The sequence below is a fragment of the Bidens hawaiensis genome, unplaced genomic scaffold (genome assembly GCF_021521415.1).
Source record: "Bidens hawaiensis isolate Kalapana, Puna unplaced genomic scaffold, B.hawaiensis_p1.1 tig00016460_1, whole genome shotgun sequence".
Lineage (NCBI taxonomy): Eukaryota > Viridiplantae > Streptophyta > Magnoliopsida > Asterales > Asteraceae > Bidens > Bidens hawaiensis.
In genome coordinates, this window is record NW_027492508.1 from 391,884 (window position 1) to 416,034 (window position 24,151).

The 24,151-nt window shown below is 35.9% G+C and overlaps 2 protein-coding genes across 2 annotated transcripts; both read right to left on the reverse strand.

Annotated features, from left to right (window-relative positions):
* Positions 1-9,529: 9,529 nt before the first annotated feature.
* On the reverse strand, positions 9,530-12,296 carry LOC143551517 (uncharacterized). Its single transcript, XM_077041927.1, has 2 exons — positions 11,145-12,296; positions 9,530-10,631 (listed from the first exon to the last, which is right to left on the reverse strand). Exons 1-2 carry the CDS (start codon positions 12,277-12,279, stop codon positions 9,673-9,675), a joined length of 2,094 nt encoding a protein of 697 aa, XP_076898042.1. The 5' UTR covers positions 12,280-12,296; the 3' UTR covers positions 9,530-9,672.
* A 6,673-nt stretch (positions 12,297-18,969) lies between these two features.
* Positions 18,970-20,594, reverse strand: LOC143551528 (SUMO-conjugating enzyme UBC9-like). The gene is made up of 4 exons (XM_077041935.1): positions 20,431-20,594; positions 19,666-19,793; positions 19,400-19,504; positions 18,970-19,312 (listed from the first exon to the last, which is right to left on the reverse strand). The coding sequence occupies exons 1-4, from the start codon at positions 20,498-20,500 to the stop codon at positions 19,169-19,171; spliced, it is 447 nt and encodes a 148-aa protein (XP_076898050.1). The 5' UTR covers positions 20,501-20,594; the 3' UTR covers positions 18,970-19,168.
* Positions 20,595-24,151: the final 3,557 nt, after the last annotated feature.

A 24,151-nucleotide genomic window follows, 5' to 3' on the forward strand; every position in this document is an offset into this window, starting at 1 on the left:
ACTCGACTCTACCCATAGGGTACGATAGGGTATGCATTTTAGTACCAAAACTCGTACCCGAACTGGACCCGATTTGTACCCGTTAATACCCGAAAACCCGAACCGGTTCCAAACCCGGAGCCGGATTTTTCCAATACCCGAAACCGGGTTTTTCAAATACCCGATCTATACCCGAAATTACCTGCAAAATAACTGGAAAATACCCGAAAAATACCCCCAAAAAGTGCAACACCTAAAAAATTCCAATCTATACCCGGAAAAAAACCTGAAAGTATGGTTTTTTCAATACCCGGAAATAGGGTATTCAAATATCCGGTTCTATATCCTACCTGAACCCGCTACATAGGGCATGGTTTTTAGAGGCAATACCCGGACCTGAACCTGACCCGGGTATTGCTAATACCCGATTTTCCAATACCCGATCATACTCGAACCCGGTTCCATAGCCGAACCCGGGTTTTTCTAATACCCGATTTGTGCACCTCTACTCGTAGTTGGCTTAGGCATTGTTTGCTTTTCAGATTTAAACTCTTTGCAGTCTGCGAATCATATCGCAGACAACTATAGAAGAATATGTGGACCAAACTTCTGTAATCTTTAAAAAGAAGATTATTTGTTTTTTAACGTTTGTAGAATACTAAAATAATTGGTGGTGTTGTACGAACTATGGTAATGGGTGGTGGTGGTGGTGGTCGGCGTGATAGTGGTAGAGGACAGTTGTGGTGGACGATAGTGGACGATTGGTGGTTGAAGATAGTGGTAGGTGGTGGAGAATGGTGGGTGGTGGTGATGGACGTTGGTGGTCAGCGGTGGTGGTGGTGGTGGTGGTGGATAGTGGGTGGTGGTAGGGTGTGAAGACGTTTGAATATGTTGGATATTGACTTATTTTATAAGACCATAAAAACATTTTTCAGGTCTTTAAAAAAAATATACTATCTTCAGAGGCTTATATTTGTGTGCCCGCAGACATAAGCTCATTGCAAACCTTTTTAAGCAAAAACAAACATAACCTTAGTGGTGACAAAACCGCTAGTTGAAAACCGATTATTTTCAAAACTAGTTATTGTTCAACGGTCAAATAACAGGCTAGATCGGTTAATCGGGTTGGGTATTTTTAAGCCAAGAAACCCCTACCCGGTTTCAGGTATAACCGAACCGGTTAACCGGTAAATAACATAAAAAAATTGGTTCTTAAAAAAAACAAATAACCGGTTCGGTTAACCGGTTTGTAACTAGTTTCAAAGATCAATAATATAAACCAGTTAGAGGTGGACCGGTTAGGAATCGGTTAAACGGTTAGCTTGTGCATCTTGGCTGACAACATATTATTATGTTACACCCAAAGACATTAACACGCTGGACATTGAGTTAGGGATGAGATCAGTACACTGTCGTACTCACACTCGTACATGTATCCGAAAATACCCAAACCGAAAATCAGTAAATCTTGGTACCCATACTGATTTTATGGTACGTGTACTTTAGGTACGGTACTCTCTTTGGTACCTCTTTATTCTTTTTTTTAATATCCACTAAACTTAGAATCGATAATTTAACATCGATACGGTACCAACAATCAATTATTTATGATAACAAAACCGTAATACCACAACTAACACTGTAATACCACAACCAAAACATAATACCAAATCTAATAAAAATGAAACAAATCAGTTATAATATAGAATCCATTCATAATGAAGTAATAAATATTAAAACATACAAAGTCTAAATATTAAAACATACAAAGTCTCACAATTTCTTTTTATCAAAATGTCTAAAACAAAATTAAATTATGCAATAAAAACATGGTTAGAGTTATGAGTTTTGGAAATTTCAATAAAACCCCTACATATTCCAAACATGTAATGGGTACCCGTAATACATGTACTTGTACCTGAAAAAACTCGTAACTAAAATAACTAAATCTGAGTATCCAGGACCGTACCAAATAACAGGTATGGGTACATGTACGAGAACCATACGGATACGGGTATTAAAAAAAAACCGCATCCCTACATTGAGTAATTGATATTTTATAAACATGTTACACTAAAAGTGCTTGTAGGTTGATGGTAACGAGGGGTGTGTCAAATATTTCCTTTGTGAGCATTCACATCATGTTCCTTATTTTTTGCGAGAGGGGTTTTTATAATGTATGAAATGGTTTAGGGTGTAATGAATAGAGGAGAGAAAACGCACTGATTTTGGTATATTTTAAAAGTTATTATACACCCCTATTACCCTATAATGTATATTTGTTTCTCTTAAAAAAAAGTGGTTCTGAGTGAAAAAAGAGAGAAAAGTTAATAATAAATATATAAAAAAATTGGAAAGGAGAAAAAATGTGTGGTGGATTTTAGTGTAATTTTGGATTTAGTGAGAATGTCTGCTAGCTGAAAGTTTGTCTTCGAATGAACTGGTTGAATTGATGGAGGATTTTTTTTGTGTGCCTACTACTCGATCTCTGATAAGGTGGCAGTCAACCTCAATATGTTTTGTCCTCTCATGAAATACTTGATTCTTGGCTCTGTGAATAGCTTATTAATTCTCACAGTATAACCGCATCAAGTCGTTAGAAACAACCCCGAGTTCTATGAGAAGACGACGTACCATGTCATCTCTGATGTTACATTTGCCATGGCTCTATACTCCGATTCGGCACTCGACCGGGATACCGTGTGTTGCTTTTTACTTTTCCATGATACAAGATTTCCTCCAACGAACACACAATATCCGGTGGTAGATCGTCGAGAGATCGGACAACCTGCCCAATCTGCGTTTAATAACCCTGATATCCGACCATCTCCTTCTTCTGTTAAGGCACCCACACGGCAATGACCCTGATCAGAATAGAATATACCCAAACCTGGTGTGGCCTTAAGATATCTTAAGACACGAAGGGCAGCATCCTAGTGACTGGTGTATGATGCCGCCATAAATTGGCTCAGAACACTAACAGTAAAGGAAATATCCGGTCGTGTGACAGTCAAGTAATTAAGCTTACCAACCAATCGTTTGTATCGCTCTGGATCCTTCATCGGGTCCCCTTCCTCCGGGAGGAGCTTCTTTGTAGGAAGCATCGGAGTATCAACCAATCGTGTGTTCTAAAACAACCCCTAATAGTTGTGTCGGTTTTGTTTAAAAAGTCGATTTTTCAACCGTTTAAGTCACCGACGAGTCAAATAAATTGCACAAATCTATATTAATCATTCTATGAACTAAACACACATATAATAACATATAATCTACCACAAATTGCAGTTTTGACTATATATATTCGTAAGACATGTTTAATCGAGTTTTTCGGTTCCTAGTTCGTCTTTTAGTTTACCTTAACAATGTTACTAGTTTAACTTGTTATTTATTTATATATCATTATGTTTAAATATCCTAAAAATCCAGATTTTAACTTATTTCATAAGTTCCTAATAATTCCAAATTATTACTTTTTAAACAAGATTCTCAATTTCTTTTTTTAAAGAATCCATGTGTTCATGATCCAAGTATTATTCTTTTTAATATCATTATGTGTTAGCTTTTTAGAAGTTTCTTTACCTTTGTAACTAGTCACTTTTATATCATTCCCATCTTTATCAACCTTTTAATCAATCTTTCAAATCATGGATTTTTATAAATTTTCTAAGTGTTGTTTTAACAAAGTTTCTTATTTCAGTATCTTTTAATATTTGTAATTCTAATTAATCTAATTCTTTCACTTTGATTAGTTGTAATTCTATATTTAATTCATTCATTAGGGTTTCATGCATCCTAGTAGTCTATTTCCATTTATTCTTTAAATTTATCATTCAACAAAGTTTCCTTATTTAGTAAGTTGTTGTTTTAACCAAGGTGTTAACTAATCCATGATTCTAATCATGCACCCTATCTTAGTTCAAAGTTGTTATTAATCACATATTGATCACATTCATCACAAGTATTCACATCAAAATTCAAATTTCAACTTTTCTTAAATTAAAGTTTTCTTAATTAGTAATTTTAACAATCTTTGTTAATCTTCAAGTTCCAACTATTAATTCTAACATATAACCTATCTTATTTTCAATTAGATTATTCCATATCATTTCTTGATTCAACAATCAATCCAAAATCCCTAATTAACCCAAAACCTAAAAATCCCCAAATTTCAATTATAAACAAACTCTTGTTTTGTTTATCTCTAACAACAATTTCTCAGTAATTCAAGTTCATATTAATCAAGCTAATGATCAACAACCAATCCAAATCCATTCTAATATCAACTCCTAACATAAAGTTCATTCAAACAATCAAAAGGTCAACAACGCTTAATATTAAACTTAGCAATCAATGTATGATCCTTATGATGAACATATGCATGTGTAAGTGGGTTTTAATCCTTCCACCGACACATACATACCTAAGGTTCATACATACACACATCACCATTCATAATTTCAAACTTTCAAGCTCAATCTCAACTCAAGAACACCTAATTTAATACTTTTAATCCTAAAAATCAACTTTAAATCAAAACTTACTTGGAGATTTGAAAGATTAGAATGGTGATGTTATAGGTGTAAGAGTGGTGTTTTTCTTCCTTAATCTCTTCCTAGTTTTCTTGATCTTATTCTTCATTTAAACCTCCATGATTTCTTGATTATGATTATGTGTGTGCGTTTAATATTTGAATTTTGGATGATGAAAAAAATAAAGGTGTTTGGCTTTGGCTTTTATAGAGAGAAAGAAGAAGTGGGTTTGAAAAATGAATGGTGTATGTAATGACAACACATAAGGGTAATTATTAGGGTAATCATTGGGGTGAAAGGTGTATGGATGGGAATGTTACAACACACATGTTTCTAGAAGATATAATGATTAGGTAATAGTTGCAAGTGACATGTGTGTTGGTTTTGAGAAAACAATGGGTGATGGCACATGAGTTTGGTTTAGTAAGTAGGTGTTTAAACAATAATCTTAAGTTTCCGTTTTAACGTCTAACGCATTTTAGCTAATCAAACGAATCCAGTTTCTAATAATTTTTTTCAGTCTTTGAACGAAATTGGATTCTTGATATACAAGCCTAAGAAATTTATTTTTAGAAATTGTTGAATTTGGGTCCTTACCGGGTCGTCCACCGACACTCGGGTTACTTATTTTGCAATTTTTGCGATTCGAGCATTCTAAAATTAAATTTATACATTGTCTCGACTACTTTAATATGTATTTTAATTTTTCGAGATCATTTAGCCTCTTTAAGGATTTATTTACTTTTTGACTCGTTACCCGAGGTTATTCCACGTTAGGCTCGTTACTTGGCGATTTTTGCACTTTTTGTTGACTTTGAAACTTCTAGATTACTAATAAAGAAGATTTTTCTCATAATGACGAAATTTTATTGCTAATCGAGATTATATTAGTCGCGGTTTAGGCTAATTTTTAGCCGGGTGTCACAGCCATAGGCTTGGACCACAGAATATGCATGAGAAAGAGACTCCTTAGCCGAAGAAGATGAAGAAAGGTGATCCCACATTTCCTTCACGGTGGAAAAGTTTTGAGTAATAGTAAGGATTTGTGGGTCCACGACATTCCATAGTGCCATTTGGATTCCGCTATCATCAATACGCCATTCTCTAGAAATCGGATCAGGAGGTAGTTTGGTGAGATGGTAGTCTTTGTCCACACTAGTAAGACCCTTTTGGACAAAGAGACTCCACGAATGCGACATTCGTCAATTTCGTATTCGTTTGTGTATTTGTTTATCACGTAAACTGACCCGATTTATATCCTGAACATTTCAAATATATAAAATATTGGATTTTATGTTACTAAATCATTCCCGCTTGTTCAATTTGAAAAACCCCTTTTACGGATTCGAAACGCCTTTAAAACGCTCAAATTACATCGAAAACGAACTTTCGGGACGTAAAACGAACCACGCAAAACGAGATGAACCAACCCACCCCACCCCGGACCACGCCGCGCTGCGCGGCCAGGGCAGGGGGCTGGTTGCGCGGCGCGAAGCCCATCAGGTCAGATTCATGTTTTGTTTGTTGTTTGTTGTTCACACCCTATTATCCAAATCCGATTTTTACACATTAAACCTCTCGCGTAACCCCTTCAATCTTATCCTATATATACAAGACCCTCTTCTCCATTAATCCCTGCTCACACTTCATTTTCTCTCTCAAATTCTTAAGATTTAAAGGTTGTTCTTCATGTTCTTGGCAGAAAGTCAAACTAACCATAGTCTTTCAAGTTAATCAACTTATTAGCTTTAATTAATACTTGAAGCTTGTTATACAACATATATATATATATAATATACACCCCTTGTTACCTTTGGTGGTCACTTCTCCGGTCTCGGTCGGTGGAGTGTCGGGCCTAGTAAGGCAAGGCTTCATGGAGGACTCACGTGGTCCTTGATATATATATATAATTATATTAACTTGTTTATGCTTTCTAACCATGTTTAAATTCTGCTCATTTTAGTTTGTATATCATATTTATGAAGTTCTTTGGTTAAGGGTTTGTAGAGACTAGCCTCGGTTTAACCGTAGATAGCTCTAAATCGTAAACCGAACTTTGTTTACTAGTTTTGTAAAATACTTGTATAAACATGTTTTATGTTAGATTAAATTTCTAAACCCATTTTTATGAGTTTCATGGTTATGGGTTTGTAGATTCTAACCTCAGTCTTAACCCGAAACAAGATCCGAACAGAAAACCGAACTTTTATTTAAAGACTTTATTGTTAACTTTTTGATTGTAAAACTTAAGTATCATTAATTATAAATTAGTATACAAGTTCATTGATGTTGGGCATGTGGTAACCATTTCTGATCTTATTCCGAGATGGAAACCGAACCAAACCGAACTAAACCGATTTCACTCGCTTAAGATACACACGTGTGTTTCTAGCTATCAAGACTTGTATATTTCTTTGTAAATACTTTATAAACTGATTTTAATTATTTTCTTAAAGTACTTGGAATGTTGAATCCAACTTGATCTTATAAGAAAGTTTCGACCGACAAAACCAAACACTCGCTTAACGGACGTTGTTAGTTCTAAAACAATAGAACTACATTTTTGGTTAAGTCTTCCTAAATTTTATTGAGTTATCTCATAACATTCATTATTTTGGAAAGTTGACTTTGGGTTTGACCAATTACCAAGACCCGAACCAACAACACGAACACTCGTTAAACCCATTTTAGTATCCATTATAAAGGGACTTGCATTTTACCCACCTTATTACTTAACATAGGTTGAGTAAATATTGAGGACTAGATACTTTAACCCGGTTTCGAGCAAACTTATATTTTTAAAAGACTATTATTATAATTTCTTAAATATTTACATTATTAAACCTTAAACTTTAAATTGTTTGCATTTATTTTAATTTATTTTATTTAAAGACTTCCTAGACAACCCTTCTAATACAAGACTTCCTTTCGTCTAGACTTTGCTTGTTAAACCTCATCCTTCCGGTTACTTGTCATTTTACTAATCAAGTTCATTACTTGAATGTGAGTACTTTCATCCCCCGTTTTTCATCTTTTGTTTTGGGGGTGATATTGCATACTTATTCAAACCAAATGTTTTATACTTGAGTCTTACACCACAAACTTTATTGTATACTTTACTTAAATAAATGCTCGATTTGGAGCTCTATGCTTACATGCTTATATGCTAATGTATTTATCACTTTTGGTTGGTTGATTCATAAATCCGAAGCTATTTGGTATTCTCTTATAGTAAGGTGTCGTTAATGTATTCTTATTAACGATTTCATATAAATCCGAGGCAATTTGGTATTCTCTTATAGCAAGGTGTCGTTAATGTATTCTTTTTAGCGATTTCATATAAATCCGAGGCTATTTGGTATTCTCTTATAGCAAGGTGTCGTTAATGTATTCTTATTAACGATTTCATATAAATCCGAGGCTATTTCGTATTTTCTTATAGCAAGGTGTCGTTAATGTATTCTTATTAACGATTTCATTATCTAAATTGTTGCTATTATATATTGTTTTGTATACAAACTGTTGAATTTCCTATTATATACTTATTATTCAAAACTATGAAATTGCTCACCACCTTTTGTGTTGACAAATTCTATTTTATGCAATGTTACAGGTTTGAATTTAGGTTGACTCGAGAACTTGAAGAAAAACGTTGTTAAGACTATTAGGATATTAGCAAACCGAACAATATATTATTTGTTGTCTTTGATTTGGTTATTGTATGAACAAGTTATGTGACTTTTATGATTTTATGAATTTAAATGAGTTGATTAAATATTGTCACTTTAATAGTGTCTTGTGTTTTGAGCAATCCGTTGCACCCCGGTATGTTCTGCCGCCTTTGGTCGGGGTGTGACAACGAACCAATTTTTGGAGTCAAGCTTAACGGGAATACGTAAGACAGAAGAATAGTTGATAATACCCGGGGCAATCTGATTTTCAGTAGCCTTTTTGTCTCCCATTGAATCTGAAATTTAGTGTAACGAACGAAAACGAGCACACAAACTGAAACAAAAATCTAAAAATCCTAGAATTGAAAAACTAACAACACAAGGAGGTGCGGAAGTAAAAAATAGTGAACCTGGAAAAAATCCGGTGACCGAAAACGGAGTCACGCGGCGGCGCGTGGGTGGCAGCGGTGAGAGACGGGTGGCGCGTGGGAGCGCGTGCAGCGGTGGTTAGGCGGCGGCTTTTTAGAGACGGCTAATCAGAGGGTTGCGGTGATGATGGAGGAGGCTGTGACAGTAAATGGTGTCTGAGCAGAAGGTAAACGAAAAGGAGGAGGTTTGTTTCAGATCTAGGGCCGACTGGTCAGATTTTGGTTCGGATCAAGTGGCTGCTAGGGTTTGGATCGAGAGTCGTAGCTCTGATCCATGTAAAGAAAGGGATGATGTAATGAAATGGTTGTTTATTGAATGAATATTACAAAGGGGTGACCATCGATTTATACACAAACTAAACCCTAATTACAACCAATAATAGACCCATGGGCTTTAACCAACTACATGGGTTGTAACCTTAACTAATACAACTAACAATTTTCATGTTTGTGATCGTGTTGTTAATCTAAGACTTAACATAACAAAAATTTATTTTGGTAAAAGAAAATGAAATATGCAAATAAAGAGTTTGGTCAAATGAAATTTTATAAACTAACACAAAATATTTTGACAAGTATGAAAGACTGGTAAGAAACTATATATGCCTATTCTAAAGTTTTGTAAATAAATTTTTAAATAAAGGACTTTATTTTATAATAACTCAATGACTAATAATACAAGAATATACTTACTGAAGAAAACTAATAAACTCAGTCAAAAGTATCTTCTCATTTAATCGTAGACATCAATATATACACACACAAGAGATAACCATCTAACTGAATGTACAAGAATACAGGATATAAAATGAATATATATATATATATATATATATATATATCTGTATTTTATAACACTCCCCCTCAGATATATATTTCTACTGATTATGCACTATTAACAACACACTTCAGGGTGATGTTAATTAGGCACTTCGGGACCTATAAATTGATACTACATACTAGATCAGTTAATTGCCTCATTAAAAACCTTACTAATAAAACCCAGTGGGACAAAACTTAGCTAAGGAAAAAAGAGTACATTGTGCATAATTCTCCCCCTCAAAACTAGTTGATGTCTTTCAATCTGCGGAGTCCAATCTTCTGTGAAAGTTTTTCGAAACTACTTCTGGGTAGTGCTTTTGTAAAAAGGTCAGCTAGATTTTCACTTGACTTGATCTGATGAACCTCAATTTCTCCTTCTTTCTGTAGGTCATACGTTGAGAAGAACTTTGGTGAGATATGCTTCGTTTTGTCACCCTTGATGTATCCTTCTTGAATTTGAGTTATGTAAGCCGCATTGTCTTCATATATAATTGTCGACCCCTTCTTGATCTCTTCTAAACCACATGAACCTTGTATATGATTAATCATCGATCTCAAACACACGCACTCTCGACTTGCTTCATATAGTGCTATTAGTTCAGCATGATTTAATGACGTTGCTGTAAGGGTCTGCTTTGTTGACTTCCAAGAAATTGTTGTGTCACCGTATGTGAAAACATAACCTATTTGAGATCGTGCTTTATGCGGATCTATTAGATATCCAGCATTAGCATACCCGATGAGACATGACTTGTTATCTTTTGAGTAGTATAGTCCCATGTCTCGTGTTCCGCTAATATATCGAAAGATGTGCTTTATTCCATTCCAGTGCCTGCATGTTGGGTTCGAACTATATCTTGCTAACACATTTACAGAGAATGCAATATCAGGTCTCGTGTTATTTGCAAGATACATCAATGCACCAATCGCACTTAAGTACGGTACTTCTGGACCGAGTACTTCTTCACCCTCTTCTTGGGGGCGGTAAGGATCCTTGTGTATATCTAGCGATCGGACAACCATAGGTGTGCTAAACGGATGAGCTTTGTCCATATTAAAGCGTACTAACATCTTCTGGATGTAATTTGACTGATGGACAAATGTACCGTTGCGTAGATGTATGAATTGCAGACCGCGACATAATTTCGTTGTGCCCAGGTCTTTCATTTCAAATTCCTTATTTAACAGTTCAGTCGTTTTCTCTATCTCTTCAGGAGCTCCGATGATATTTATATCATCAACATAGACTGCTACTATGGTGAATTTCAAAAATGATCTTTTTACAAAGACACATGGACTGATTTTATCAAACTTAAATCCTACTTTTTCGAGATATTCACTGAGCCGGTTGTACCATATACGTCCAGATTGTATGAGACCATATAAGGATCTCTTTAGTTTGATAGAGCACATATCTCGAGGTATTAAGTTTAATGCTGGAGGCATCTTTAGTCCTTTAGGGATTTTCATGTAGATGTCGTTTTCAAGTGTCCCATACAAGTATGCGGTAACAACATCCATAAGTCTCATTTGAAGTCCTTCTGAGATTGTGAGACTGATCAGAAATCTAAGGGTTATGGCATCCACTACAGGGGAATACGTTTCCTCATAATCAACCCCTGGAATTTGAGAAAACCCTTGTGCTACAAGTCGTGCTTTGTATCGTACAATCTCATTCTTTTCATTTCTCTTTATTGTAAACACCCATTTTTAACCTACTGGTTTGACGTCTATGGGCGTCCGGACTACAGGTCCGAAAACATGTCGTTTTTCGAGCGAATTTAATTCGGCCTTTATGGCTTCTTCCCATTTTGGCCAATCCTTTCTGTGCATGCACTCTTCTAGTGTTTTAGGTATGTAATCATTTTCGTTGATTACATCTGTTGCTATAGCATATGCAAACACATCATCAACATGTGTTTCATTTCGGTTCCACATTGTACTATCTTGTACATAATTGATAGAGATCTCATCTTCGTTTGGTATCGGTGTTTCTTCTGAAATTTCATTTTCCTTTGGAATCATATTAGTCTCTCCTAGGACATTTACCTCTTCTGGAGTTTTATTTATAGCCTTTTCTAAGCTTTCACCAGCTACATTATTTTGCTCTTTTCGTTTACGTGGGTTCTTATCTTTGGAACCGATTGGTCTCACAGGCTTTCTTTGTATCGTAATCGCTTCGGGGATTACTTCAATTCGAGCAGGTGCGTTTGATGCTGGTATATGTGACTTTGTCACTCTGTTTGTATCTGTGAATGCATCTGGTAATTCATTTGCTATTCTTTGCAGATGTATAATCTTTTGGACTTCATATTCACATTGACCACTTCGGGGGTCGAGATTTGATAATGATGATGCATTCCATGTTATATCTTGTATTACTAGTCTTTCTTTATTCTTATCTCCCCCTAAGACTGGGAATACTGTTTCATTAAACCGACAGTCAGCAAAGCGTGCTGCAAATAAGTCTCCTGTCAGTGGTTCTAAATATTTAATAATAGTGGAGTTGAAACCAACATAAATACCTAGTCTTCTTTGTGGTCCCATTTTGGTACGTTGTGGCGGCGGTATTGGTACATAAACCGCACAACCAAATATTTTTAGACGGGACAAGCTTGGTTCTCTTCCGGAGACCAGTTGTAACGGAGAGTATTCATGATCAGCACTTGGTCTTAATCTGATCAGTGAAGCAGCGTGTAGAATAGCATGCCCCCATGCAGAAGATGGCAATTTGCATCTCATCAGAAGAGGTTTAGCGATTAATTGTAATCGTTTAATTAATGATTCAGCTAAGCCATTTTGTGTGTGAACATGAGCTACCGGATGTTCAACGTTTATCCCGATAGACATACAATAGTCGTTAAAAGCTTGGGATGTGAACTCCCCGGGTTTCGGCCCGAGCTGTATAAGGCAGAAACTCGTCCCACGTACGGTTCGGGGGCCGAGCCCCCTCCCAGGAGGTGGGCTTGGAAGCAGCCATCCTTTGAAGAAAGCGTAATAGCTCACTGGTCTAGCTCCATGGCACCGAAAATGTATCAGGGCTCAAGTGATTCACCGAAGCGACGCATCAGTGGCCTTTGAGTGAAAGCAGTAAGTCAGTGGCCAAGAATCATCGATTTTGGAGTTACCAGCTCAAAGGCAGCTCATGGGAATTTCTTTAAGTAAGAACGATCCCCAGTGTCATCCTCTTCGTCTTCTCTTTAGGAAAGCAAGTCCCATCGATCCTGCATTATCCATACGGATATTTTTAATTTGATTATGGGAAATTAGCTCTCAATTGTATGATTTGAGCTAATAATCGGGCAAATGCTACATTTCGGGTAGATAAAAGACTCACATGTGACCATCGTGAGGATGCATCAACCAAGACTAAGAAATAACGGAATGGGCCACTCGAAGGGTGTATGGGTCCACAAATGTCCCCTTGGATTCTTTCTAAAAATGAAGGGTTTTCGTGTATCAATTTCGTCTGTGAAGGGCGAGTAATGAGCTTACCCAAAGAACATGCTTCACATAATAAATCTTCTGGTAGCCAAACTTTTAAATTTTTAAGTGGGTGCCCATTTGTACTTTTGATTATTCGTCTCATCATTATTCTACCAGGGTGACTTAATCGATCATGCCATATGGTGAATGCGTCTTTATCTAGTAACTTCTGGTTACTAACCATATATGATTCGATAGGGTTAATACTAGTACAATATAATCCAGATGATAAAGCTTTTAGTTTTTCTAAAATGACATCTTTGCCATTTTTATTTGAAGTAATTTGCAAATATTCGATATTATTTTCAGATGTTGTTTTGATATGGTAACCATTGCGTCGAAAGTCTTTGAAGCCAAGTAAATTTCGTCTTGATTTAATGGAGTATAATGCATCATTGATAATTAGCTTGGCACCCGATGATAAGATAATGCATGCTCTTCTAGAGCCTTCGATAAGATTACAAACACCAGAAATAGTACCAACAAGTGTCTCTCCATGAGACAATTCATAGAAATATTTCTTTTGTTTAAGAATAGTGTTGGTAGTACCACTGTCTACCAGGCATTCATCACCCGTAATAGCTATGTTGGACCTTGAAAACATATTCCTTCAGGAAATAGTAAGAAAAAAATTAACACAACAAATTAATAGTTTTGTATGATAAGAACATCAAATATGAATCAAACTTTTATGAGAATTTAAATGAAACCATAATATGAATTTAAAAGAAAAACACCACAAGAGTTCAACCACAATCCAAACAAGCAAGGAAATAAAAGTCTGAAAAAAAAAACATAACATAATAATAAAGCATGAGATCTTGCTACTTCTCAACAAAAGCAGCCATATCAAGATAAGTGTCTGCTTCTGGTGTTGGGGATGACAAATTAGGTGCATTCTCAATTAGGTTTGTCTCAACATTTCTCTCATTTTCTTTCATCATTTGTTGATAAGCTTCAACGAGATGCTTAGGGGTGCGACATGTGCGGGACCAATGATTTGACATTCCACATTTATGACATACACTTCTCTGGCTCCCGCTAGATCAACCTCTAAGGGATCGTCCCGAATTCTGTTGACTTGATTCACCATTTTTCGGTTTAGAATTATAAGATTCCCATCTCCATGTGTTGATTCGTCCACGTCCACGCCCACGACCTATGCTGGGGCCGCGACTTCTCCCTCTCCCACGCCCGGTCTGATGATTTGCCGCATTCGCTTCAGGGAACGGGCTTGAACCGACCGATCGCGATTGATGATTTTTTAACAGGAGCGTGTTGTTTTGCTCAGCGACCAACAAAAGTGTTATTAATTCTGAATACTTTGTAAAGTTACGTTCCCTATACGTTTGCGATAGGAGTATGTTCGAGGCATGGAAGGTTGAAAAGGTTTTCTCAAGCATGTCTGCTTCTGTTATTTTTTCACCACATAACTTAAGCTCATAGGTGATGCGGAAAAGTTCATAATTATACTCGCTAACAGTTTTGTAATCTTGCAGCCTCAGATGAAGCCATTCATAGCGAGCTTTTGGGAGTATGACCAACTTCTGGTGGTCAAAACGTTCTTGGATATTTTTCCATAACTCGAGAGGGTCCTCAACAGTAAGGTATTCCCTTTTCAAATCCTCGTGGAGATGGTGGCGAAGGAATATCATAGCTTTTGCCTTTTCTGCTCGGGATGTGTTATTATCATCATCAATCGTCCCCCCCCTAGACTTTTTGTCATCAAATGAATTTTAGCATCAAGTGTCCATGGGAGGAAATTGCTACCCGAGATGTCAAGTGCAGCAAATTCAAGTTTGGAGATGTTCGACATGTTTCTGAATGAAAAATTTATATGTTAAAAAGGTTAACATAAAATGTAAAAAAAAACTTTGGGTTCTCATTAGTTAGAACTGAAGGTTCTATAATTACAATCCTATCATTGAATTTTAGTTTATTCGTATAACTTAGTTTAGGCATATAACACTTTATACAATTTTAAAAAAAATATATATATTAAAAAAAATGATGTTTACGTGAAAGAAGAAGAAAAATAATAGGAGATTAAGGATTAAAATCAGGGAGAGAAAAAAAAATAATCCTTGGTCTCAAATAAATGGGCTGGAGTATTGGTGAGGTAAAAAAAATGGATTAAAACCCATGAGATAGATCTGGAAAAACTGAAAAGATTCAAAAACGTGAAAGACTAGGGTTTTATGGATGTCTTCAAACATGTTCACACAGCCGCTAATTGTACGCCGGAACAAGAAGAGCACTATCTCCTGTGAACTATATTCAATTACTCATTCGATTCTGTTCCCGTTTATCTCCGCTCCACTCGTTGGATCTAGTCCGTCGGTTTTTGTGGGTTCACAAGGCTTCGATGTGACGTTGACGATGTGCAGGTGCACAGATTTGCCGACAGAGATCGATAAAAAAATTTTGGTTATATTTGATCGGATTTTAATGTAAAAAACGTTCAGAGGTCGTGAAAAATAAATGATATTGATGTATGGATTATCAGGTAACCGGCAGGGACCGATTATTTATTTATTTTTTATTTTTTAAATATGATGTTTTTATTATCAGTTTCAGAAATTTTTTTCTTTAGACTTCAAATTACTAATTTAGCAATTCTATAAAAATAACTCACAATAAATATCGTACTTCGTTTTGAAAAACCCAAAAATAAAGAAAGGAAATCTATATATTCAATCTATATTGTTCTTTTGCACCACTTATAGGAGCCCAATACTGTAAAATTACCCCTTTTTTTCGATTTTGGGTTTATAGATGGTGTAAAAGAGCATATTTTGTGATAAAACCATCGAGGCTTTAGAAAAAAAACTGATAAAAAGGTTTTATATAAAGCTTACCTATTATACTAGAGAAAATAAAGCCTCTAATGTTATGATCTAAAGCAGATCGTAATACATAGTTTTGGGTGTTTAACTCTTTTTTTTCAAAGTTACTCTTTTACATAACAGAGTTAATCCATAAAAAGAAATTTGTTTTTTAAAAATTTGTTTTTGTTTTTTTAATGCTTGTAAAAGAGTATAAAACACACAAAGTAAAAAAAAATTGAAAGAATATGTACCTTGATGATAATGGAAAAGCTTTGAAGTACAGCAACAGTGAAAGCCTTCAATCAGTGGAAAGGTAATCGTGCTGATAATGTGAAGAAAACTAATAAACTCGGTCAAAAGTATCTTCTCATTTAATCGTAGACATCAATATATACACACAAGAGTTAACCATCTAACTGAATATACAAGAATACAGGAGATAAAATAGGAGATAAAATGCATATATATATATATATATATATATATATATATATCTCTGTATTTTATAACACTTATAGTTAAATTTGGTTCAACATGTCTAAATCCGAAATACTAGTATCTAGGATATTAAAAGGTATGGTCCCGATATATTAAAATGCAAAACCAATAAATAAATCTAAATGACTAATAATATAAGTTCTATTAATATCTAAAAATTGGTTCGACACACTTAAATAATATATATTGAAATATTAAATATCTTTGATATTTAAAGGGAATCATCAAGAATTCTGAAAAGGAAGACCAATAAAATAAAGGATAAAGTTAAAATACAGAAGAAAACAAAAATGAGAAGGGTGAGAAGAAATCAATTCCATCAATTTTAGATTTAAATGACTGAGATTAATTTAATAAATAAAAATTGATGGAAAAGGCATGAATGTAATAACCCACCTTTGTTGACTTTCTCTCTCCACATGCAAAGCACATGTCAATTTCCCTATCATTTTAAAATGTCTATAACTTTTTCATACGACATTATTTAAAAAAAAAATCACCATAATAATAAGCGTTTTTTTATCTTTAATATGAGTATTATATTGTTATATAAAAATAAAAATAAATTAATGGTTTTTTTTAATTGTGTTTTTTTGTTGTTCATTGTGTCATTTAGTTGAGTTTTCATATGAATTGTATTATAGATTTTGACCATTATATTTTTCAATTGAACTCATATTAAAGACAAAAATTAAAACAACGATTACGTCATTGTGTCGTTTTGTTCGTCATTAACTTTTAGTCATTGTGTAATACGTTCATTGTCTTTTATTCGGATTGACATATGACAAATTCATTTAATTTGAGAAAAATAGTATTGCGTTCATTGTATATTACGTTTAAGTCATTGTGTAATATGTTGTTTCCATTGTGTTTTACGTTTCAAGTCATTGTGTTATATATATTCATCATTGTGTTTTACGTTTTAAGTCATTGTGTTATATGTATTCACCATTGTGTCTTACGTTTTAGGTCATTGTGTTATACGTATTCACCATTGTGTTTTACGTTTCAAGTTATTGTGTAACATGTACTAATCATTGTGTTTTATGTATTAGATAATTTGTTGTTATTTTATCATTATTTTTACATATTATTATTACACAACGGTGTTATTAGTATTTTAAAAAAACATAATGATGAGTTGAAAGACACAATGACGAAAAAACACAATGACGAAAAAATACACAATGATAAGCGAAAAGACACAATGGTGTGCGAAAATACACAATGATAAGAGAAAAGACACAATGGCGTGCGAAAAGACACAATGATAAGCAAAAAGACACAATGGTGTGCGAAAAGACACAATGACTAAAAAGATACAAGGATAAGCGAAAAGACACAATGACGAAGAAAGACACAACGATAAGCGAAAAGAGAAAATGGTGTGCGAAAAGACACAGTGACGAAAAAAGACACGACGATAAGCGAAAAGACACAATGGTGTGCGAAAAGACACAGTAACGAAAAAAGACATAATGTTGTGCGAAAAGACACAATGGTGTGCGAAAAGACACAACGACGAAAAAAGACACAATGGTGTGCGAAAAGACACAATAACGTGATTTTTGTTTTAAATTGTATATAACAAAAATCATACTCATATTAAAGATAAAAAAACGCTTGTTATTATGATGATTTTTTTTTAAATATCATACGAAAAAGTTATAAGTGTTCTAATATGATGGGGGTATTAACATGTGTGTTGCATATGAAGAGAGAAAATATATACAATTACCTATATACCCTTTTTCTTTTGGTCCCCACTTGACACATGTCAATTATTTATGGCTTCTCACACTTTTCATTTTTATTACCCTTTGTAGAATAACTTGACCCTAAAATGAAACTCGGATTTATTGAATGTCACGACTTTCATGCATGCAATTTCATCAGATAAATTGTTACGTAAATTCATGTCTACGTGAACCAAAATATACCCATTTTTTAAAACCATAAGACTATACTACTTTTTTTTTTGTGAACAACTTACAAGTTGCTCCGGGCATTCACTTGGTTAGACTTGTAAGTTGTAACACGAGGAGGTGATGTATCGCGATTTGAGACTCTTGAGCCGGACACATTCTAAAGAAGGATGACTTGTAACTCGAATTTATGAAAACCACACCCAGCTAATCACAACAGACGGGTCGGCATAAATTGTATTGCCAGAGATGGGTCTGTTCATAGAACTTTGCCTTCTGGAAAAAAAAATTAGGTTATCTACAGTCCTCAAAACAGGTCCATGCTCCAAAAAGTGTATGCCATATTTGTGTGACCATGGGACAAAACAAATGGGGATACATGACATGAAACGCACAAAATATAGCCCCTTATCACATGGCTTTAAAGTAAGGCCAACTCATTTAAGAACAATAAGTGAAACTCTCATTGTTTGCTCTTTTCTGCTGAACTTTTCTAACATGAGAGATAATCCCTTACACATTTATTTAAAAATGTAATTTTTTAATGCTTTCTTGATGTCTGATTGTGGTTGGTTTCAAACAACTCAGTCTCTTACCAACTGTATCATTGCCGTCATTGACTTTTAAAAGGTTGAAGTACATCTTAAAGAATCTACAGCACACAAAGTCAAGCACATGTGATGGTGTACAAAGTCCTAGTATCAAGTTGCTTGTAATGAAATTAAAGTTGCATGTGATGGTGTAGAAAAGGTTGTTATACAAACTAACAAATGGGTCGAACCGACCCAGACCCACAAGCATATCATAAAGATGACATGATATATTCCCAAAGGTAATGAAATCACAAGAGTATTGAAGAAAGGCATGTTTCCTTTTCTAACCCTATCTTACAATTCAATTCAATTCCACACATTTTATAACAATAACAGAACCATAAACCACAAAGAAAAGGAACCCTTCCACATATCTCAATCTCACCTTTGGGGTTACGCAGCACAACTAGCCCATGGCGTACTTCTGAGTCCAGCTTCGCGCAGTTGTCTCGTACTTGTTCCGGTCTGTTTTGTACATGTGTGCGATCTCTGGCACCAATGGGTCATCTGGGTTCGGGTCAGTCAACAGAGAGCATATCGACAGCAACACCTAGTTACCATAACTTTATGTTAAGTCTGATTATAAAATCTATCATTACAATAGTGATCCAGTTTAACTCAAGTAGTAAAGACAAACCTTTGAGATGGTAAGAGCAGGACTCCATTGCTCCTTCAGAATATCAAGACATATGCTGCCATTGCTGTTGATATTCGGGTGGAAAACTTTCGTCCTGAAAGCTACCTACACAAGTCGACCACAAATGCATATAACTTTTGTGCAGTTATAGTACATTTTACATTTTTTAACATATATACTTGCTGACAGAAAACTTGACATTAAGTCAGAAGTTAATATCATTGAGCATTGAATAGGATGAGTACACAGAAAAAGTTTATGTTTACCTTAGGTGGCTTAAAAGGATAATCTGGAGGGAAATGGATAGTAACTAGAAAGACACCACCGGAATAAGGACTATCGGGAGGACCCATGATTGTTGCTTGCCAGTGAAACATGTCTTCTGCCACTGGGCCTGAAATTAAAGTAACAAAACTTGGGTAAACCTGCTAGCATGAAACCTGGCTGCATCAGATACATGAATAATCCAGAGGCGTCATATATGTTTAGCTTAGAGGTGGCGATTCCAGCTCATTTACTTATAAAAAGTCAATTTAATAGTTTTTCAATCTCTAAATGTGCCACATACATCAGATAGGTTTGCCTGGACGGCTGGATCTTAAAATATCAGAGAACGCACAACGCAGAACAATATGAGATAAATCCAGTCATGTTACTATGCAAATGTAAAGAGATTATTCATCTATACAAGTCTGTTAGTTGTATCAAACGAAGCGGATTGGTTATTAACTAAAGTAGGTCGTGTTGTTATGTTATTATATTGTTATAACTATGAAGTTATCTTTGATCAACTCCACATATCAACAAATTATGTTTAAACAAACGTATATCACAGATTAATTAACCTAAAACACACAAAATCAAACAATTTTGCGAAAATATGAAAGATCTAACCCTAATCCTCACAATTTCCAGATAATTACCAACAAAATCAGCTTTTATCCAGATCAAACAACAAATCAAAGCACGATGGATCGAATCGATAAAAAGCATGAAAAACGGGATCTAGGAGATGGAAAGAGATAGAATACCAGCGCTGCAGGAGGTAGGAGGATCCTTCTGAAGATCCTTGAGCTCCTTCAAGATCCGCTTCGAAGCCATCGCTCAATTCAAATCCTGCAAATACAATCACAAACCCTAGCTCAGATTAAATTACGTAACAGATGAGAATTAGATTAGAGATTGAAAAAATAAGAGAAGAGAATTACCTCAAAAGATCCCGACCTCTCTCTCTCTCTCTCTCTCTCTCTCTCTCTCTCTGATTGATTGATTATTAGGATTATTATGCGAAGAAAATGATGGCGTTATGTTGAAATGAGCTATTGCCTATATATATACATACATATACTCTCTTTTCAATTGGTCTTCTTTCTTTAATGGTCGCTACAATTATTGGCTAAAAGGTTCATTTATTTTATACAACCACTAAACAGCCATTGTGTCGTTGATACATGTTAACTTGTGTGAAATACCGAGTAGTTGAAAAGACATAAAGTTACTAAGGGTGTTTGGTAGAGAGAATGGAATAGAGAAATGGAATTACAGAGAAAGGAAATTGGTCTGGAGAATGAGAATTGACTGTTCTGTTTGGTAGTACAGAGATTTCAGAAGAGAAATATAGCTGAGAATCATTTCTCTTGTTTGGTACATAGAAAATAAACAGAGAATTATATCAACTTTATCATTAGCACAAGTATTTTTTTCATAACAAATATTTATTAAAAAATAAAAAACATATAAAAAGATGCATAAATTCCAACTAAAATATGCATTGATCAAACCAATTCACATACAAAACATAGTTTTTAAGCAAAAAACATCAACTATAGTTAAAACCAATTCACATACAAAACATACTTCAACCATACACAACTATCACATTGAACCATCGGTATACAACTCGACCATCTCAATTTTCTCTTCTATTGTCAACGCAAGAAAAGAACGTCCTAGATCCGCATCTTTACCAATCAAATGAGCTGATTTGAACCGTTTTTTCGTAGTGATACCTGGTAAAGCTTTCAACTCATCACTAACCTTTTCATAGATTTCACGAGCCTCCATACCTTCTTTGCTAAGTTGTTCACCCACCATCTGTGACAACCGGTAATTTCCCAAACCCATAAGCTAAGTAATCAACCTAATAATTAGGTGATTGTAAATATTATGCGCGTGCATTTGTTATGTGCGCCCTGCGCGAGCGCGCCATGTTAGTCAGCACGTGCCGTTGTTATGTGCAACCTGCGCGAGCGCACCATGTTAAGAACCAGCGTGAGCATATGTTATATGCGCCATGCGTGAATGATTTGGCCATCCCGCATGATGCTAAGGCGGGTGCATCCTACATCGTTTATGCGCGTGCGGAAGGGAACTAACCTACCCGCATGGCGGGAACGTTGAGAGCTAGTTTGTCTGAAGCTCCAAGATGGAATTGACTTCAACATGACTGATCACTATGTTGAAATACCAAGACCACCTGGAGAATCTACAAATGAAACTCAAATGTCCCTAACTGCGAGAAGGTTACGCACCTACCCGCAGCAAAGACATGTCCTATACGCAGAAAGCTATGCGCACCAAGTTATACGCGCAGAACACTTGGTCTATTCTCCAGTTAAGGAGATTACTCCCGCCCGAAAGGAAACAGTAGCGTGTTTCAGAGATTTTCCACTTTTTACTGTACACTGACAAAAGTACCTGAAAAAAAAAAAAAACACACTGTAACATGAAAAGTCAACTACCCTATTCTCACCAACCCCAGACCTGCATGTTCTGTCCAAATCAAATCAAAATCTTTTATCCACCACTCCACTCTTAAGTAAATAATAATAACTTCCATACTTTATCATCATTACATTTAGATATGAAAAGATTTCAATCCCCTAAAAGCAAGGGATTGTGTTCCCTTGAGTTTGCCTATAAATTTGTAGCCTAAATTATCACCCAAAACACACTTCAAAGAACTACAAACTTGCACTAATCCTTTCCCAAGCATCCGTTGTTTCCAGCTCCGATCCTGCTACTAGGTAAGCCGAGAATATAACCTTGAGACCTACTATCCAACCCTTATATTCTCCTATTTCTTGATCTTAATATATATACTTGTTATTTAATCGTATTCTAGACCTTCGATTCCGAGGCCAACACCAAGAAAACCCGAATCTCGATTAATCCCTTAACAAGAACCACAGGTGAGTCTCACAGCCCCTATTTTCACTGTTTTCACTGTTTTTAAACTGCTTTCGGGGCGAGGGACACGTACTTAAATAATGTTTTATCATGGTATACTTACAAGCTATGCAAGCGATTATGTGTTTAAGTTATGTTTCATGATGAGCAATGCAAACGGTTATCTAAGGTTTTCAATGTATGTGCGCTAGAACTCGAGTAAGTGATCACTTTACCATTGGAACTCTAAGGGTAGGGACTGCTGGTTTGATCCGCCCACTCGTAGGGGTCGCACCTCTTTGCATGGACGAGTGCCTGGCATGGGGCAGTACTATGGGGTTGAGCCCGCTCGTAGGGGTCGCGCCTCTTTGCATGGACGAGCGCCTTGTTTTCCGGCACAACGTCTGCGCGTAACTCGCGGGACGGTATCCTTAGCTCGTAGGGGCAATGCCTCTTTGCATGGACGAGCACAGTTTCTCAGAATTGTTCGCGCGTAACCCGCGGGACAGTATCCTTAGCTCGTAGGGGCAATGCCTCTTTGCATAGACGAGCATAGTTTTCCAGAAACGTCTGCGCGTAACTCGCGGGACGGTTTTACGTTATTTTAGCTCGTAGTGGCTGCGCCACTTACATAGACGAGCACCGTATCCAGAATTTGTTCACGCGTAACCCGCGGAACGATTTTTATCAGAATATTGTCAGAATTATGTGTTAATACGATTTTACCAAGCAGATGTTAATGATGTTGCCAGAAATGTTTCAGAATGATTTTATCAAGTTACTAAAACTTGTGAACTCACTCAGTTTATACTGATTCAAATGTTTTTACGTGTCTTTCAGGAGATAACTAGGTAGCGCATGGAGTCACACTTAGAGCACCACACGCTGAACATCTAAAACAAGCTTTTTGGAAGATTTTGGTTTTATCCCCTCGATGCGCACGGTTACCCGCCGCGCAAGGGGATATGGCGAGGAAATCTTCAGTTTTATACTTGGATGTTTCTTTTTGTAATCTTTGAACAATGTAATGTGTTTGTACTAAACTTCTCATGCGCAATAAAAATCTTTGAATGTTTTGCAATGGCCCGTGCTTAATTATCAATCCCCACTCGTGCGCGCCCGGCTGTTTCCGCCGCTCAGGGCCGGGTGTGACAGATTGGTATCAGAGCCAGGTTATAGCGAACTAGGAAAAGAAGTTTTTAACCTAGACTATAACCTTTGGGGAATCGCATGAAATATTTTTCAAAGAATATTTTCAAAAGAATATTTTCAAAAGAAAAATCACACACGCACTTAGGAACACGGGTCACAGTGTCTAGAGATAAGAACATTATGTGCTCTGAGTACATGCGCTAAGTTTGTTATATTTTCTTTTTATGAAAAGAATGCCTCCAACCAGAGCCAAGGGAATTACCATGACACCCGAGGAGCTCGCAGAAATAATCGCGCAGGCGATTGCAACGCATGAGGCCAGCAAGGCCGAATCTAGTCAGGGTCGCCAAGAGAACGAGACCCCAGAACCCGAATCAGGAGCCTTGAACAAAGGATGCTCCTATAAAACATTCATGGCCTGTAGGCCTTGGC

What these genes read in the sequence shown, in the direction of transcription:
- LOC143551517 (XM_077041927.1), bottom strand. Translation starts at nt 12,279, where the DNA reads ATGTCTATCGGGATAAACGTTGAACATCCGGTAGCTCATGTTCACACA. An exon ending in CATAGACGTCAAACCAGTAG is followed by an intron (nt 10,632 to 11,144) that starts GTTAAAAATGGG and finishes CTGAAGAGATAG; the next exon opens with AGAAAACGACTGAACTGTTA.
- LOC143551528 (XM_077041935.1), bottom strand. Translation starts at nt 20,500, where the DNA reads ATGGCTTCGAAGCGGATCTTGAAGGAGCTCAAGGATCTTCAGAAGGAT. An exon ending in ATCCTTTTAAGCCACCTAAG is followed by an intron (nt 19,505 to 19,665) that starts GTAAACATAAAC and finishes CGACTTGTGTAG; the next exon opens with GTAGCTTTCAGGACGAAAGT. An exon ending in CTGCTCTTACCATCTCAAAG is followed by an intron (nt 19,313 to 19,399) that starts GTTTGTCTTTAC and finishes TATGGTAACTAG; the next exon opens with GTGTTGCTGTCGATATGCTC.